Consider the following 14,358-nt stretch of genomic DNA (forward strand, 5'->3'; position numbering starts at 1 on the left):
AAAAATAATGTGTTAATTAAATTTGTGACTGGGGGAGAATTATATGTCTCCTGTTCTGTTTTACCCACATTCTGCCATATATTTCATGTTATAGCAGTCTCGGATGACGACCCAGCACATTGTTCGTTTTAAGAACACCTTCACCGCAGATCTGACAAAATGCAAAGAAGGTAATGTGAGATTTCTAAGGATAGATACAGCCCTCGACCCAGAAGTTTAAGAATCTGAAGTGCCTTCTAAAATTTGAGAGGGACGAGGTGTGGAGCATGCTTTCAGAAGTCTTAAAAGAGCAACACTCCGATTCGGAAACTACAGAACCCGAACCACTAAAAAAGAAAATCAACCTTCTGCTGGTCCATCTGACTTAGCTGATGAAAATGAACATGCATTGGTCTGCACTGTTTTGAATTGTTATCAAGCAGAACTCATCATTAGAATGGATGCATGTCCTCTGGAATGGTGGTTGAAGCATGAAGGGACATATGAATCTTTAGCGCATCTGGCACCGAAGTATCTTGCAGCACCGGCCAGAACAGTGCAATGCGAACGCTTGTTTGCACTTTCAGGTGACGTTGTAAACAAGAAGCGGGCAGCATTATCTCCTGCAAATGTAAACAAATTTGTTTGTTTTTTTACAGTGCAAATATTTGTAATCAAAAATAAATATAAAGTGAGCACCGTACATTTGTTTTCTGTGTTGTAATTGAAATGTATATATTTGAAAATGTAGAAAACATCAAAAAATATTTTAAAAAATGGTATTCTATTATTAACAGCATGATTAATTGCGATTAATTTTTTTTAATTGCTTGACAGCCCTAATCCCTACTTATTACCCCTCTGGCTTTTCAAGGCCATGTCAACACACTGCCCTTTTATTCAATGCTCCTTTCAAGATTTAATGGAAAAACAAAACAAAACTATGAAGTCACAGATCTGTCTGAAGGCTATGACATAGCTTTGATTTAGCTCGTTGTAGTGCTCTCTGACACTCCTAGCACCTATAAACACAGCAATGCCTTGTTGCAGCAACTCTAGTCCTTTGGCACCAGTAGGCATAACTTTTGTTGCCATGCTAGGATGATTTTAAAAATTCTCTGCAGCCTTATCCCAAAGGATAACAGGGTGTGTCTTCAGTCAAATCTAGCTCTCACTCTACTCCATACACAAACAGGAAAGAACAAGTTTCTAATTTCAATCACATCACAGATTTGGATTGCCTGATGTGTCATTTTAATGCAAATAGTACCAACCCAGCCTGTACAGCACCAAGATTACTCAAATGTATATAGATTTCCACGCGATCAGTCAGACTCCTCCCTCCCCTCCAATTTAGTTTGGGCAAGGAGGGGAGGCAAAAGAAGGATGAATCTTAAATATTTCTGTTCCAAAGTTTGTGAGATGAGTGTTCAGAGCACAAGTCATCCACGAACCTGGTAGTTCTGACAGATTGCTCCTGCTCCAGCCTGTGCCTCCAGCCACTGCTGGTCACCCAGCAGTCCTGACAGCGCTATTACTAAGGGTATGTCTACACTACGAAATTAGGTCGAATTTATAGAAGTCGGTTTTTTACAAATCGGTTTTATATATTCGAGTGTGTGTGTCCCCACAGAAAATGCTTTAAGTGCATTAAGTGCATTAACTCGGCAGAGTGCTTCCACAGTTCCGAGGCTAGAGTCGACCTCCGGAGAGTTGCACTGTGGGTAGCTATCCCACAGTTCCCGCAGTCTCCGCTGCACATTGGAATTCTGGGTTGAGATCCCAATGCCTGATGGGGCTAAAACATTGTCGCGGGTGGTTCTGGGTACATATCGTCAGGCCCCCGTTCCCTCCCTCCCTCCGTGAAAGCAAGGGCAGACAATCGTTTTGTGCCTTTTTTCCTGAGTTACCTGTGCAGACGCCATACCACGGCAAGCATGGAGCCCGCTCAGCTCACTGTCACCGTATGTCTCCTGGGTGCTGGCAGACGCGGTACTGCACTGCGACACAGCAGCAGCAACCCATTGCCTTGTGGCAGCAGACGGTGCAACAGGACTGGTAGCCGTCATCGTCATGTCCGAGGTGCTCCTGGTCGCCTGTGTGAGGTCGATCAGGAGCGCCTGGGCAGACATGGGCGCAGGGACTAAATCTGGAGTGACTTGACCAGGTCATTCTCTTTAGTCCTGCAGTCAGTCCTATTGAACCATCTTATGGTGAGCAGGCAGGTGATACGGATTGCTAGCAGTCCTATTGCATCATCTTCTGCCGAGCAGCCATGAGATGTGGATGGCATGCAGTCCTTCTTCACCGTCTGCTGCCAGCCAAAGATGTAAAAGATAGATGGAGTGGATCAAAACAAGAAATAGACCAGATTTGTTTTGTACTCATTTGCAAACCCCAACCCCCCCGCCCCTGTCTAGGGGACTCATTCCTCTAGGTCTCACTGCAGTCACTCACAGAGAAGGTGCAGCGAGGTAAATCTAGCCATGTATCAATCAGAGGCCAGACTAACCTCCTTGTTCCAATAAGAACAATAACTTAGGTGCACCATTTCTTATTGGAACCCTCCGTGAAGTCCTGCCTGAAATACTCCTTGATGTAAAGCCACCCCCTTTGTTGATTTTAACTCCCTGTAAGCCAACCCTGTAAGCCGTGTCGTCAGTCGCCCCTCCCTGTGTCAAAGCAACGGCAAACAATCGTGCATCTGAGTTGAGAGTGCTGTCCAGAGCACTCACAATGGAGCACTCTGGGATAGCTCTCGGAGGCCAATACCATCGAATTGTGTCCACAGTACCCCAAATTCGACCTGGCAAGGCCGATTTAAGTGCTAATCCACTTGTCAGGGATGGAGTAAGGAAATCGATTTTAAGAGCCCTTTAAGTCGAAATAAAGGGCTTCATCGTCTGGACGGGTGCAGGTTTACATCGATTTAACGCTGCTAAATTCGACCTAAAGTCCTAGTGTAGACCAGGGCTAAGAGTCACGTCTTGTCTGCAGCCCATGGGCACATTACAGTATCCCTAATTGTGGCTGAAGATGACTGTGTTAGTGTGGGAGAGCTATAATAACTCAGAGAACACCTATCAAAAGTTAAGATTCTCTTCTTCAAAAAAGTACTACTTGTAACAGATCTTCACTAATGCTCTGGAATATCTCTATAAAGACCAAGAGAGCGAGACAAGGAGAAAACTTCACAATTATCAAGTGTTCCAACAGCAACCATATAATAAAGAGATTCAACCAAAACAGTTATTTCTGGAGAGAGACCCTGTAATTACAGCAGAAGAGTTAGATACTCTCAACCTAGAATATATATACTGTGAAACCAGCAGGGTAAACCTGGACCCAGTCAAAAGGGTGAGTCAGTACAGCAGAAATTTGCTTAAGTATGCAATAACATATATCCCAGTTGGTTTGACCCAGAAAGCAGAGCCATGTTGCTAGGAAATTACTCCTTTTTTATAATGATTGTTTTTCAAGCTTACAAAATTCAAGGCAGATAGGAAAAAAAATTCTGCTGGGATGTGTTATGCTTTAGAAAATTTATAACACATGGAAATTCCCATTAGTTACATACAGGCAACACAGATCCTAGAGTTGGGGATCACTATGACTGGTGTTGCTGGAGACATCATTCTGCACCCATTCTCTAGCTACATGTAGGACTCCTATTCCCATAATTTAAAGGAGAAAAAAATTAACAAAAGTTGAAAAAACTCATTTTGTTTGGGTGGTGTTATGAAGTGCACTGTACTCAGTCTCTGGTAATCAAGATACATACTTTCCTGTGTCCTCAAGGTGACAAACTCTTAGCAATTCTCCACCCTTTGAGGGCTAGAGATAATGATCTTGATCAGCTAAGTGACACCCTGCTGAGGGCTGGTCTGCACACAAAACTTGCACTGTCAGAGTAAGAGCTTAAGGCTAGATCATCTAGTCTTACAGCGTGTATATCACAGGCCACCACCACCACCCAGCTCCTGTGCACTACATCCAACAACCAATTCAACTAAAGGTGTCATTCAAATTGATTTAATTCAATCAATGCAAACTTGTGTGTCGACTTTCTAAAACGATTTGCTTAAAAAAATTGATAAACTAGGTTTAAATCAATTTACGATTGTCCACATAGGCCTTTAAATCAAATTAAATTGTGCGTTAGGGACCTACCTGTCTTTTGCCATCCTTGTGAAAATTCACCTAATTGTGGCCAATTTATAAGCCTCTGAAAAGTAGTTCACACATACTCAGTAGAGAATTTTCATTTCAGCTTCTAAAATCTCCAGAGATTCCATCCTCACTAAGCATGTCCCATCCCCTCAAAGCTCCTGTTGCTGACCAGACAGCACATGAACCATCCCTATAAAGCAGCTGAGAATGCTCCCTCCAGCCCAAGGCTACAAGGCCAAAGCCAGACTTTCCCTATAATGGCTACTTGGGGCCAGGCCCTGGATCAGGGAGCCTGTGTCTGCTGTGCTCTCAATGCCCCCATTGAATATTTTTAATTCAGAATTCCAGAAGTTGAAGCATAAGTGAAAATTGTTTCCATTATCTACATTACCTTTCCTCTGCAACTGGTATATCACAAAGCACAAAACCCATGTTTCATGATACAGTATTTGAAATTCAGTATCTAACCATCCCAAGAAGATGAAGAATTAAACATGAAAACAAAATACAATTACTTTTACCTCAGGCCATATATAGTGATATATTTAAAAGTTATTTTAATGCCACCACCATTATTTCATTCTTATAGCTTAAACAATTACTGATATAACATGGTACATATATATATGCACACTATTCATCCTAGTATATGGACGCTCACACTGTGCCTCTCATACAATGAGACTTTATATAAAGATTTAGGGATTAGATTAAACGAAACATGCTGTCATAAATATAAAGGGAAGGGTAAACCCCTTTAAAATCCCTCCTGGCCAGAGGAAATCTCCTCTCACCTGTAAAGGGTTAAGAAGCTAAAGGTAACCTCGCTGGCACCTGACCAAAATGACCAATGAGGAGACAAGATACTTTCAAAAGCTGGGAGGAGGGAGAGAAACAAAGGGTCTGTGTGTCTGTCTATATTCTGTCTTTGCCGGGGATAGACCAGGAATGGAGTCTTAGAACTTTTAGTAAGTAATCTAGCTAGGTACGTGTTAGATTATGATTTCTTTAAATGGCTGAGAAAAGAATTGTGCTGAATAGAATAACTATTTCTGTCTGTGTATCTTTTTTGTAACTTAAGGTTTTGCCTAGAGGGGTTCTCTATGTTTTGAATCTAATTACCCTGTAAGGTATCTACCATCCTGATTTTACAGGGGGGACTTCTTATTTCTAATTACTTCTATTTTTATTAAAAGTCTTCTTGTAAGAAAACTGAATGCTTTTTCATTGTTCTCAGATCCAAGGGTTTGGGTCTGTGGTCACCTATGCAAATTGGTGAGGCTTTTTATCCAACATTTCCCAGGAAAGGGGGGGTGAAAGTGTTGGATCCTAAGAACAATGAACAATCCTCCCAAGGGTCTGGGTCTGTAGTCACCTAGGCAAATTGGTGAGGCTTTTTACCAAACCTTGTCCAGAAAGTGGGGTGCAAGGTTTTGGGAAGTATTTTGGGGGGAAAGACGTGTCCAAACAGCTCTTCCCCAGTAACCAGTATTTGTTTGGTGGTGGTAGCGGCCAATCCAAGGACAAAGGGTGGAATATTTTGTACCTTGGGGAAGTTTTGACCTAAGCTGGTAAAGATAAGCGTAGGAGGTTTTTCATGCAGGTCCCCACATCTGTACCCTAGAGTTCAGAGTGGGGGAGGAACCTTGACACATGCCCTCAGACAAGTTATAAATTTTGGCCTGGTCTACACTGCCACTTTACAGTGCTGAAACTTTCTCGCTCAGAGGTGTGAAAAAACACCTCCTTGAGTGACGCACATTTCAGGGCTGTAAAGTGGAAGCGTAGACAGTGCACCAGCACTGGGAGAGCTCCCCTCATGGGGTGGTTTTTTCACAGTGCTGGGAGACCTCTCTCCCAGCATTGGTGCTGCAACCATGGCAGCGCTTTAATATTGGTAGTGAAGACATACCTTTAATTAGGTACTTAGTTAGGTACTTTTCAGAGGCGCTGAATTATTGACAGTCCTGAAGATTGAATTTCCTATACAGCCAAGGAACAGATAAAGCAATCAGCAGCAGTTCAAGCTCCAAACAGATAGTTCCTCCCCATGAGAACTGAGGTTCATCTTTTAAGGTCCAGAAAATTTGTTATGGGCACTTTGGCCTCCAAACTTTTCAAGTCTAAAGCTTCTCTGTTCAGAGTGTTAGCTAGGTTAGTAGTTATGTGAACACCTGTTTACTGGAACGGCACTGAGACCACCAAGTTCTTTACACCTGGTAAAACAGGCTAAGTACCAACTGGGTATTTTCTGTACATTAAAGAAAAAGCCCAAGAGCAGTATTTCCTCCTATCTTTTGCTGTATATTCTAATAAAGCATTTCTGAAACTGAGAGGACAATTTTCAGATAAGAATGGCTTGCTTGTCTATTTTAATATGAGACCTAAGCAACTCCTGACAAAACGAAAAACAAATCCTTAACCTGTTTTCTCTGAGGATGCCTCAAAAGAATTCTGAAGACTGACTATTCCATAGGGCTTTCTGCTTTTGCCGACTATGAGCGGAAACACAAGAAAAGCTATTTGCTTCCCATCAGCATGTTTACATTATTCTTTGAGGAAAAAAAAGCACAAGTGTATAGGTTTTGTCAAAAATGTTTCCCACGGAAAGTCTGCCCCTCTCCACCCCAACCCTTCCTTTAATTAAAAGATCAATTAATTTTAAATGGCGTTCAATTTCCTCTGGCTATTGTTCCAAAGAGGGAGGAGTATCCCAAATCCACAACTTTGTTTTACATATCCTGGCTAAAACCAGCCTAAGCATCTCATCCTTAGATGTGCTCATGCTCAAGCAGCAGCTTAGTAACTGTTTCAAGTGACCAGATTTATTGAAAAATACAGACTGTTCTCAGAACTATATTATTCCACAAGCCAAAAAAAACCCCCAAACAGCTGGAGTAGTATAGTAAGCATTTTGGTCCAAAAACAGTAACCTGCTCTCCACCTTGTTTACGTCTCAAGATAAATACAGTTAACCTGCTCTGTGTTATGATGGCACGTGTGTTTTATATTGGGCTGTCAAATGATTAAAAAAATTAATCACAATTAATCGCAGTTTTAATCGCACTGTTAATAGAATACCGTTTATTTAAATATTTTTGGATGTTTTCTACATTTCCAAATATATTGATTTCAATCACAACACAGAATACAAAGTGTACAGTGCTTACTTTATATTATTTTTATTACAAATATTTGCACTGTAAAAAACAAGAAATCATATTTTTCATTTCAGCTAATACAAGTACTGTAGCGCAATCTCTATTGTGAAAATGCAACTTATATTGAATTTTTTTTTTTTTTAAATTAAAAACACATAACTGCACTCAAATATAAAATAATGTAAAATGGGGTCTCAAACTCCCGGCCATCTGTGGCCCAAGAAACTCCCCAATGTGGCTGGCAAGGTTTCAGCAATTTCGGGGCCAGGTCTCACCCCTGGCCCTGCCTGCTGCCCCCGGGCACTTCCCCTCCCCCCCCCCCCCACATCCCCCGGGCGATTTACAATGGCCCGAGGCCCCACTCACCACCGGCAGCGCAGCGGAGCTGAGCGGCTTCTGCCTGCTCGCTCCATGTGTCTGCCGGCCCTGTGGCCCCAGGGCAGGGCTGTGCCTCCACATCCCGCCCTGCTCCGAGCGCCCCTGCGGCCAATGGGAAGCTACGGGGGTGATGCCTGGGGGCAGCAGCACACGGAGGCCCCCCAGCCCACCCCGCCTTGGAGCCCCAGTTAAGCGCTGCACCCCTTGACCCCCTCCCAGATCCTGCACCCCATTCCCCTACCCCAGACCTCCTCCCGCACCCAAACTCCCTCCCAGAGCCTTAGGCAGGTTGGAGGTGGATCTTGAGGGAGGCGGAGTTTTGGGCAGCTGGTTCCGGGTGGCATTATGAGCCCGCTGGGAGGATTTGAGGACTGGCACTGTTCTTAAGATAAATTGAGTTTGAGACCCCGGATGTAAAACTTCTTATTTACCTTGCAATGCTGGCTACAAAAGTGCCATGTGAATGCCTGTTCTCACTTTCAGGAGACTTTGTAAAAAAACAGCAGGCAGCATTATCTCCCATAATTGTAAACAAATTGTATGTCTTACCGATTGGCTAAAGTAGAACCGAGTGGACTTGTAGGCTGTAAGTTTTACATTGTTTTGTTTTTGAGTTACGTAACAAACAAACAAAAACCCTATATTTGAACGTTGCACTTTCATGATAAAGAGCTTGCACTTTCACGATAAAGACCTTGCACTACAGTACTTGTATGAGTGAATTGAAAAACTTTATTTTTACAGTGCAAATATTTGCAATCAAAACAGTATAAAGTGAGCACAGTACACTTTGTATTCTGTGTTGTAACTGAAATCAATATATTTGAAAATGTAGAAAAATATGCAAAAGTATTTATAATAAATTTCAACTGGCATTCTATTATTAACTAACAGTGCAATTAAAACTGTGATAATTCAATTAAAAATAATCACGATTAAATTTGTTTTGAGTTAATCGCTTGAGTTAACAGCGATTGACAGCCCTAGTTATACCTTAAATGTTTTCTACTTGGATAATTAGCATATGACCCTGTTAGAGTTCTGTGTTATGGCCTGGAAAAAAGACAAAATTTTAGTTTACATGAGGCAAGCAATTGTTTCCTGAACATATTCAGTTGTTGCATGCCTGCAAATATAGAATCTCTTAAGGAAAACTCAGGTTTGTATTATTTTTAAGCAACACAAAATTTTTAAAGAGCTATGTGCTTTTGAGCTGCAATTTGCGAAATATTACTGAGACTGTTGATTGCAAAATAATTTGCCAGATCTTTCCTCTTCTGGAATACTATCACTACCCCTTAGGTCTTGCCTGCTCTATTGCTTTTAAAGGTATTTTTAAACCAGTTAGTGATATGGCTGGCTCTAAATATTGTTCGTTTTCATACATGGTTAGCTGTCATGGTTACAAGTATTGACTCATCACATATACAGCCTGGTTACAGGAAGACAGCTAATACTTATTTTGCAGAGAAGATAGGATCCGCTGAAAGTGCTTGGTTAGCAGGTCCTTTCTTCTTGCCCTGTGGAGCAGCCCATTCCAAAGTGAATTCCTCATGTCCTCTGGCCCGGTGTCCTACCAGGCAGTAACAGTTACCCATATTTCCACAGAATGTAAAAAACTCTGTAGGAGTTACTCAGCATGATGGATTTGGGATTCACATACACGACTAGTACATGTGTGCTGTGACAAACTTATAAGGACACAACTCAGCCTGGTTACACACACACTGTACGATGGACTGTGTAGATGGGGGGGGTCTCATTCTTGAGGCATTTTATTCACGCTATTTCTAGCATCTAGAACCCTTTCAAAACTTCTTTTTTTTTTTTTAACATATATATATATTTTTTTTTTATAATGCATCCATTCCATACCTTTATTTCAACAAGTTGCATGACTTCTGGGAAGACTTCAATGCAGTTGGAGTGAGCAATCACAGTATGCATACGTCTACAGTTCATAATGGTTGTTGGAATGGCTTTCAATTTGTTCCCACTGATATCAATTTCTTCCAATTCCTCAAGCTTGGCCATTTTACTATGAAAAGAAAGAAGGGAGATTAAGGAATTTTTTTTTTATATGTATTCTTATTTTTTAATTTTAAGCTTAGCAGTGTTTTTTTTTTTTTTTTTTAATTGTAGGCCCATACTGTTGTAAGAGATCACTGTGTGCCATCTCTCCTATCATGTCACGTCAGCAAGGTTACATCACAAGGTCTCACTTGTTCTAGTTTGTGTCGTTAATTTATTAATTTAAAAATTTTTGGTGTTTATTTCTATTTTTTGTTTGTTTCTCTTTTAGAATTAGTTTTTTTCTTTTCCTACGCTATGCTCTTTCCTTACCTTTCCCCGGCATCCTGCTTCAATTCCCTCTCGCAGAATACTTGCTAAATTCCCCTCATTCTGTTGCTCTCTGCAGAGCAACATGTATTCTCACTTCCCCTCTCATGTGTTGCTCCCTGAAAGCAGTGTGCTAGGGAGGAGTGGCATGTAGTGCCCAGGTACCAATGGGAGGAGGGAGAGAATTTGAAGGAAGGGGTGTGATGGGGCACCAGTGTCAGTAGCCTGGCTGTGTGAAATGTCATATCAGGACAGATATGATATACCTTCTGGAATCGGTGGCATCCCCAGCCTTACACTTGGCTTGTTCACACTTAAGAGACATTCTGGATCAAGGTAGGGTGTGAATTAAAGTGCAATTGATAATCCAGTATAGCTCTCCATGCAGACACTAATTCCACAATCAGAGTGTTTTTTTCCTGTTTTAGCTTAATACATTTCAAAAATGCATTAATCTAATCTGGAAAAAGGCACTCTTATTCCGAAATAAGCCTCCACATGATGTGCTATTCTGGAATAACTATTGTGGTCAATTCTGCCATGTAGATAAGGCCTCGGTATGTGTGTGGAAAGCGACCAAGTTATGCTAACTATGTGGGAAACAGCTTCCTGATTTCCATAATGTGGCTGCGACAGGAGAGTGCACTGATTTTCCTTAGTTGAGAAAAGCACACAATCTCTAGAGATAAATGCACAAAACAACACACAAAGTGCCTTCGTTCCTGCTTACAACATGACAGCATGTAGTTATACACATTCAAGTGGCAATGGACAAACCCACCATTGTACAGGCAATGCGCACATGCAGTTAAACAAATGCAACACTCCAATTTGTGAACAAAACCTTGTATGAAAATATACTCTGCATTTTCCACTTAAGACTGCTTTCTAATAAAGAGACAAGCAGTACTAAGAAGTTACTTACCTCGCAGGAAAGCTCTGTAACCGATTGTAAGCCATATGCAGGATCTTCAGGTGTGGATGGCCTGTTAACAAGGGCACACATTTATCTGTGAGGTTGTTATTGGTCAAATAAAGTTCCTGTAAGATGCTGTTGGTCTCTTCAGAAAGGGTGGCCGGAGGAAGTGTTTCCAGTTTGTTGGCAGAAGCGTTCAAGTTTCTCAAGCTGCAAAACAAGATTGTATATGTAGTTAAGAGTTACTGTATTGTTCATCCGTCTTCATTTATAAACACCACCACCACCAGAGGTTTACAGAATGTTACATTCAGAAGCAGAAAATTGCTGGAAGTAGTCAGAAGACAGTTAAATGATTTTACATGTATAAAACTAAACAATTTAAATGGAAATTTAAAGTAGTGAGAGACTTTGCTCACTTGGAGGTGGCATGGATAAAAAAGCATTTTCTAGTACTTACTGGACCATCTAATGTACACTATGACATGCATTATGGAATCATCTGTTTACGATGGAAAAGTTGGTTATACAAACATGCAAGGTAAATAATAAAGATATACCTGGCAGTAAGGGCTGGGTGGCTTAGGAGTTGAAACTTTTCACTTCTACATCATTGTTTAAAATCTGACAGATACTAATAGTGGCAAGAAGAGGTTACTATTATATATTTGTTTGGTTGCCTATGTACCTAGTTTTTCATGGAGGGATACATCTTACCCCCAGATCAGGCCCCCTCTCCCCTCAATGCTCATAGCCAAGTAGTTGGCTTTCTTAATTATTTCTGCAGTCCTAGATGAGAGGCCAAGCACTGAATAAGCAGGAAAATTGAGTCCTTCTCCCTCCCTCAAGGAAGCTTTTGCAGCCCTGGGACGAAATACAATTGACACTGGTGTGGAGAAGGTTGCACTGTCTGTGCTTTACCTATAGAGAGCAGTAGACAAGGAACTCTCATTTGTTTAAATAACGTTAGTGCTAGATTGATACATACAGTAGTCTCAGGGATATCTTGCAAATAGATATAATTCTTATTGGAAAAATATCTTAATGCCACATACATTTTACAAGAGAAATGGAAGAACTTTTATCCCACTATTTCCTTTGCAAAGAGACTGCCTTCAGGAACACACTTTGCTGAAGAATGAGGGGGAGGGGAGTGTGCATGCAAATACACAGTGTCCAGTCTCTTGAGAGCAAACCGCACGGTTTTCATCAACTAATGAAAAATGACAGCTGCAACAGTCAAAGTTATTTTCAAGAAACAGAAGATCAGCCAGGTTAATTTGGTAGACAAGAAAGCAGGTCAGTACCCATAAAACAAGGGAACAGAACACATTTAAAAAATAAAGTATTTGTGTCTGACTGAAGAAGCAATACTGCCTGATTTATTTCATGAGGAAGGTATGAAATACTGATAAATCTTCCTCTAGTCATCCAACTACATGGGGATTCACACCAAACATTGAGGTTTATTAATGAATGAAACTGATTTCCAAGAGAAGTCACAGCTGCAACCTGTTGAACATTCTCCACAAAAAATAAGGGTTTACACACTACAAAAAACTCACACAGAATGCTGAGGGATTAAAAATTCTTTCCATTAAAACAAAAAACCTCCAGGAGCTCTGAAGAACTGAAACTAGGTTAACTAGTTTACACAGATTCCAGAGGAGTCCACTAACGCAGAAAAACGCAGCTTAGATCAACAGTTTCATTTGTTATTCACAGGAGCTGTATGACTTGATGGAAGAAGATTGCAATTGCAAGGTTTTTTATTGTTTTGTTTTTTTTTTAAAAATTTTCCCCCGGCCCCACTCTCAACTTCATCCTTTAGCAAACAAAAATACATTGTCTGTTCAAAAATGGATTACAAAGCATAAGCATACTGAACCAAACAAATTACTTTACTAAATCAAAAGAATGCACACCTAATGCTAAAATATATGAGAAGTTACTGTAATAACTTACATTGGCAATAGCATTATTTTAGTCTTCTCTTTTGTCCACTATATTTTATAAGGTCTGATCAAATAAATTCTCAAATTAAAGGTGCTCTAAGTGATTTAACAACATTTACGAAGAACAAAACATTCCTGCAACCACCATTACTGAATGGTTGGTTTTGAAAATGGTTTAGGGCCTTACCACTGAGCAACCACCTACTTCCTGTGCTGCACGACTACAGCTGCAATCAGTAGAGCTGCTCAAGCTTGATCCCTTTGGAAGAGAGGTCTGGCAGTACAGCTTTCTTGTGGAAAAAGAAAGCTGTACTGCCAGACCTCTCTTCCAAAGAGATCAAGCTTGAGTACTCAGCCCTCCACCTGGTCCAAAACTGTTCTGGTGACTTTCAAAACACAATGTCAGGCACACACATTTGCAGGGCCTGAAGGAGAGGGTGGGGTTTCATGGGGATTGGACTTGTGCTGTGGAGAGGAGTAGTGCTTTCTTGGGGACTAAGTTCTGCTGGCTTAAAGGCATAACCTGCTATTTTACTTTACTTCTTGTGATTTGCAACAGGGGCACTTAGAGCTTTGCATAGGTGTGTCTATTGCAGCATGAATCCAAACAAAGTAACTATACAGAAACCCTAAAGCAGAGAGGCTAAACTATTTGCACGCAGCAATTCTAAGGCAATAGAGCTGGTCAAAACTGGAATTTCTGTTCCATGGAAAATTCTGACATTTTAAAATTTACACTGCCCAGGGATTCCACAGCCTGGGCTCCTCTATGCCAAGCAGAATGCTGGCACAGTCCTTCCCTACAGCTCAAGATTGGGATCCTCAAATCTACACTCATTTGTTCTATCCACCTTTCCTTTCCTTAATATAACAGGTTTGGTTTGTTTGGTTTTTTTTAAACCCGAGTGTATATAGTTACAGTTTCCATGTTTGTGGTTAGGATATCAGATCCTACATTTTTCATTCCCCCTCCCCCCATCTATAACTTAGATCATCACTGCTCATTAACATTCCTCTTTAGAAGCTGTCATTCCAAACTGATACCGGTTTTTGGGACACTGAAGGATTCATAAAAATGAATACTCTGCCAGCAATTCTCAACCACATACCCATACATAAAAGGACAATATTCTCAGAGCAGAGGGCTTAATGAATGGATGGTTTGGAATAACGTAAACCATTAACTCTAAACTAGTTGTATATAAAATAAGTAGATGAGCATCCGCAGATAAATTTCCATCATGCCGATTTAACTTACTGGGCCTACCCAAGGCTATGGCTACACAAGAGAGCTCGCAGCTCTGTCACTGTAAGCTCTCTAGAGTAGCCACCCTAAACCAACAGGGAAGAGCTTTCCCATCAACTTAATCAATCCACCCCCAATGAGAGGTGGTAGCTATGTCTACAGGAGAAGCTCTCCCCACCAACATTGCACTGTTCACTCTGGCGCTTAGGTCGG

The 14,358-nt window shown here is 41.1% G+C and overlaps 1 protein-coding gene across 1 annotated transcript in view; it reads right to left on the reverse strand.

Annotated features, from left to right (window-relative positions):
• Positions 1-14,358, reverse strand: part of PHLPP1 (PH domain and leucine rich repeat protein phosphatase 1) — a 219,163-nt gene that overhangs the window by 21,516 nt on the left and 183,289 nt on the right. Inside the window, exons 11-12 of the mRNA XM_007058813.4 lie at positions 10,954-11,154; positions 9,564-9,726 (exon numbers count right to left, since the gene is read on the reverse strand). Of these exons, the coding sequence (XP_007058875.3) occupies positions 9,564-9,726; positions 10,954-11,154 (364 nt within the window). The remainder of the gene's footprint in view (positions 1-9,563; positions 9,727-10,953; positions 11,155-14,358) is intronic.

Source organism: Chelonia mydas, chromosome 2 (assembly GCF_015237465.2).
Source record: "Chelonia mydas isolate rCheMyd1 chromosome 2, rCheMyd1.pri.v2, whole genome shotgun sequence".
Taxonomy (NCBI): Eukaryota; Metazoa; Chordata; order Testudines; family Cheloniidae; genus Chelonia; species Chelonia mydas.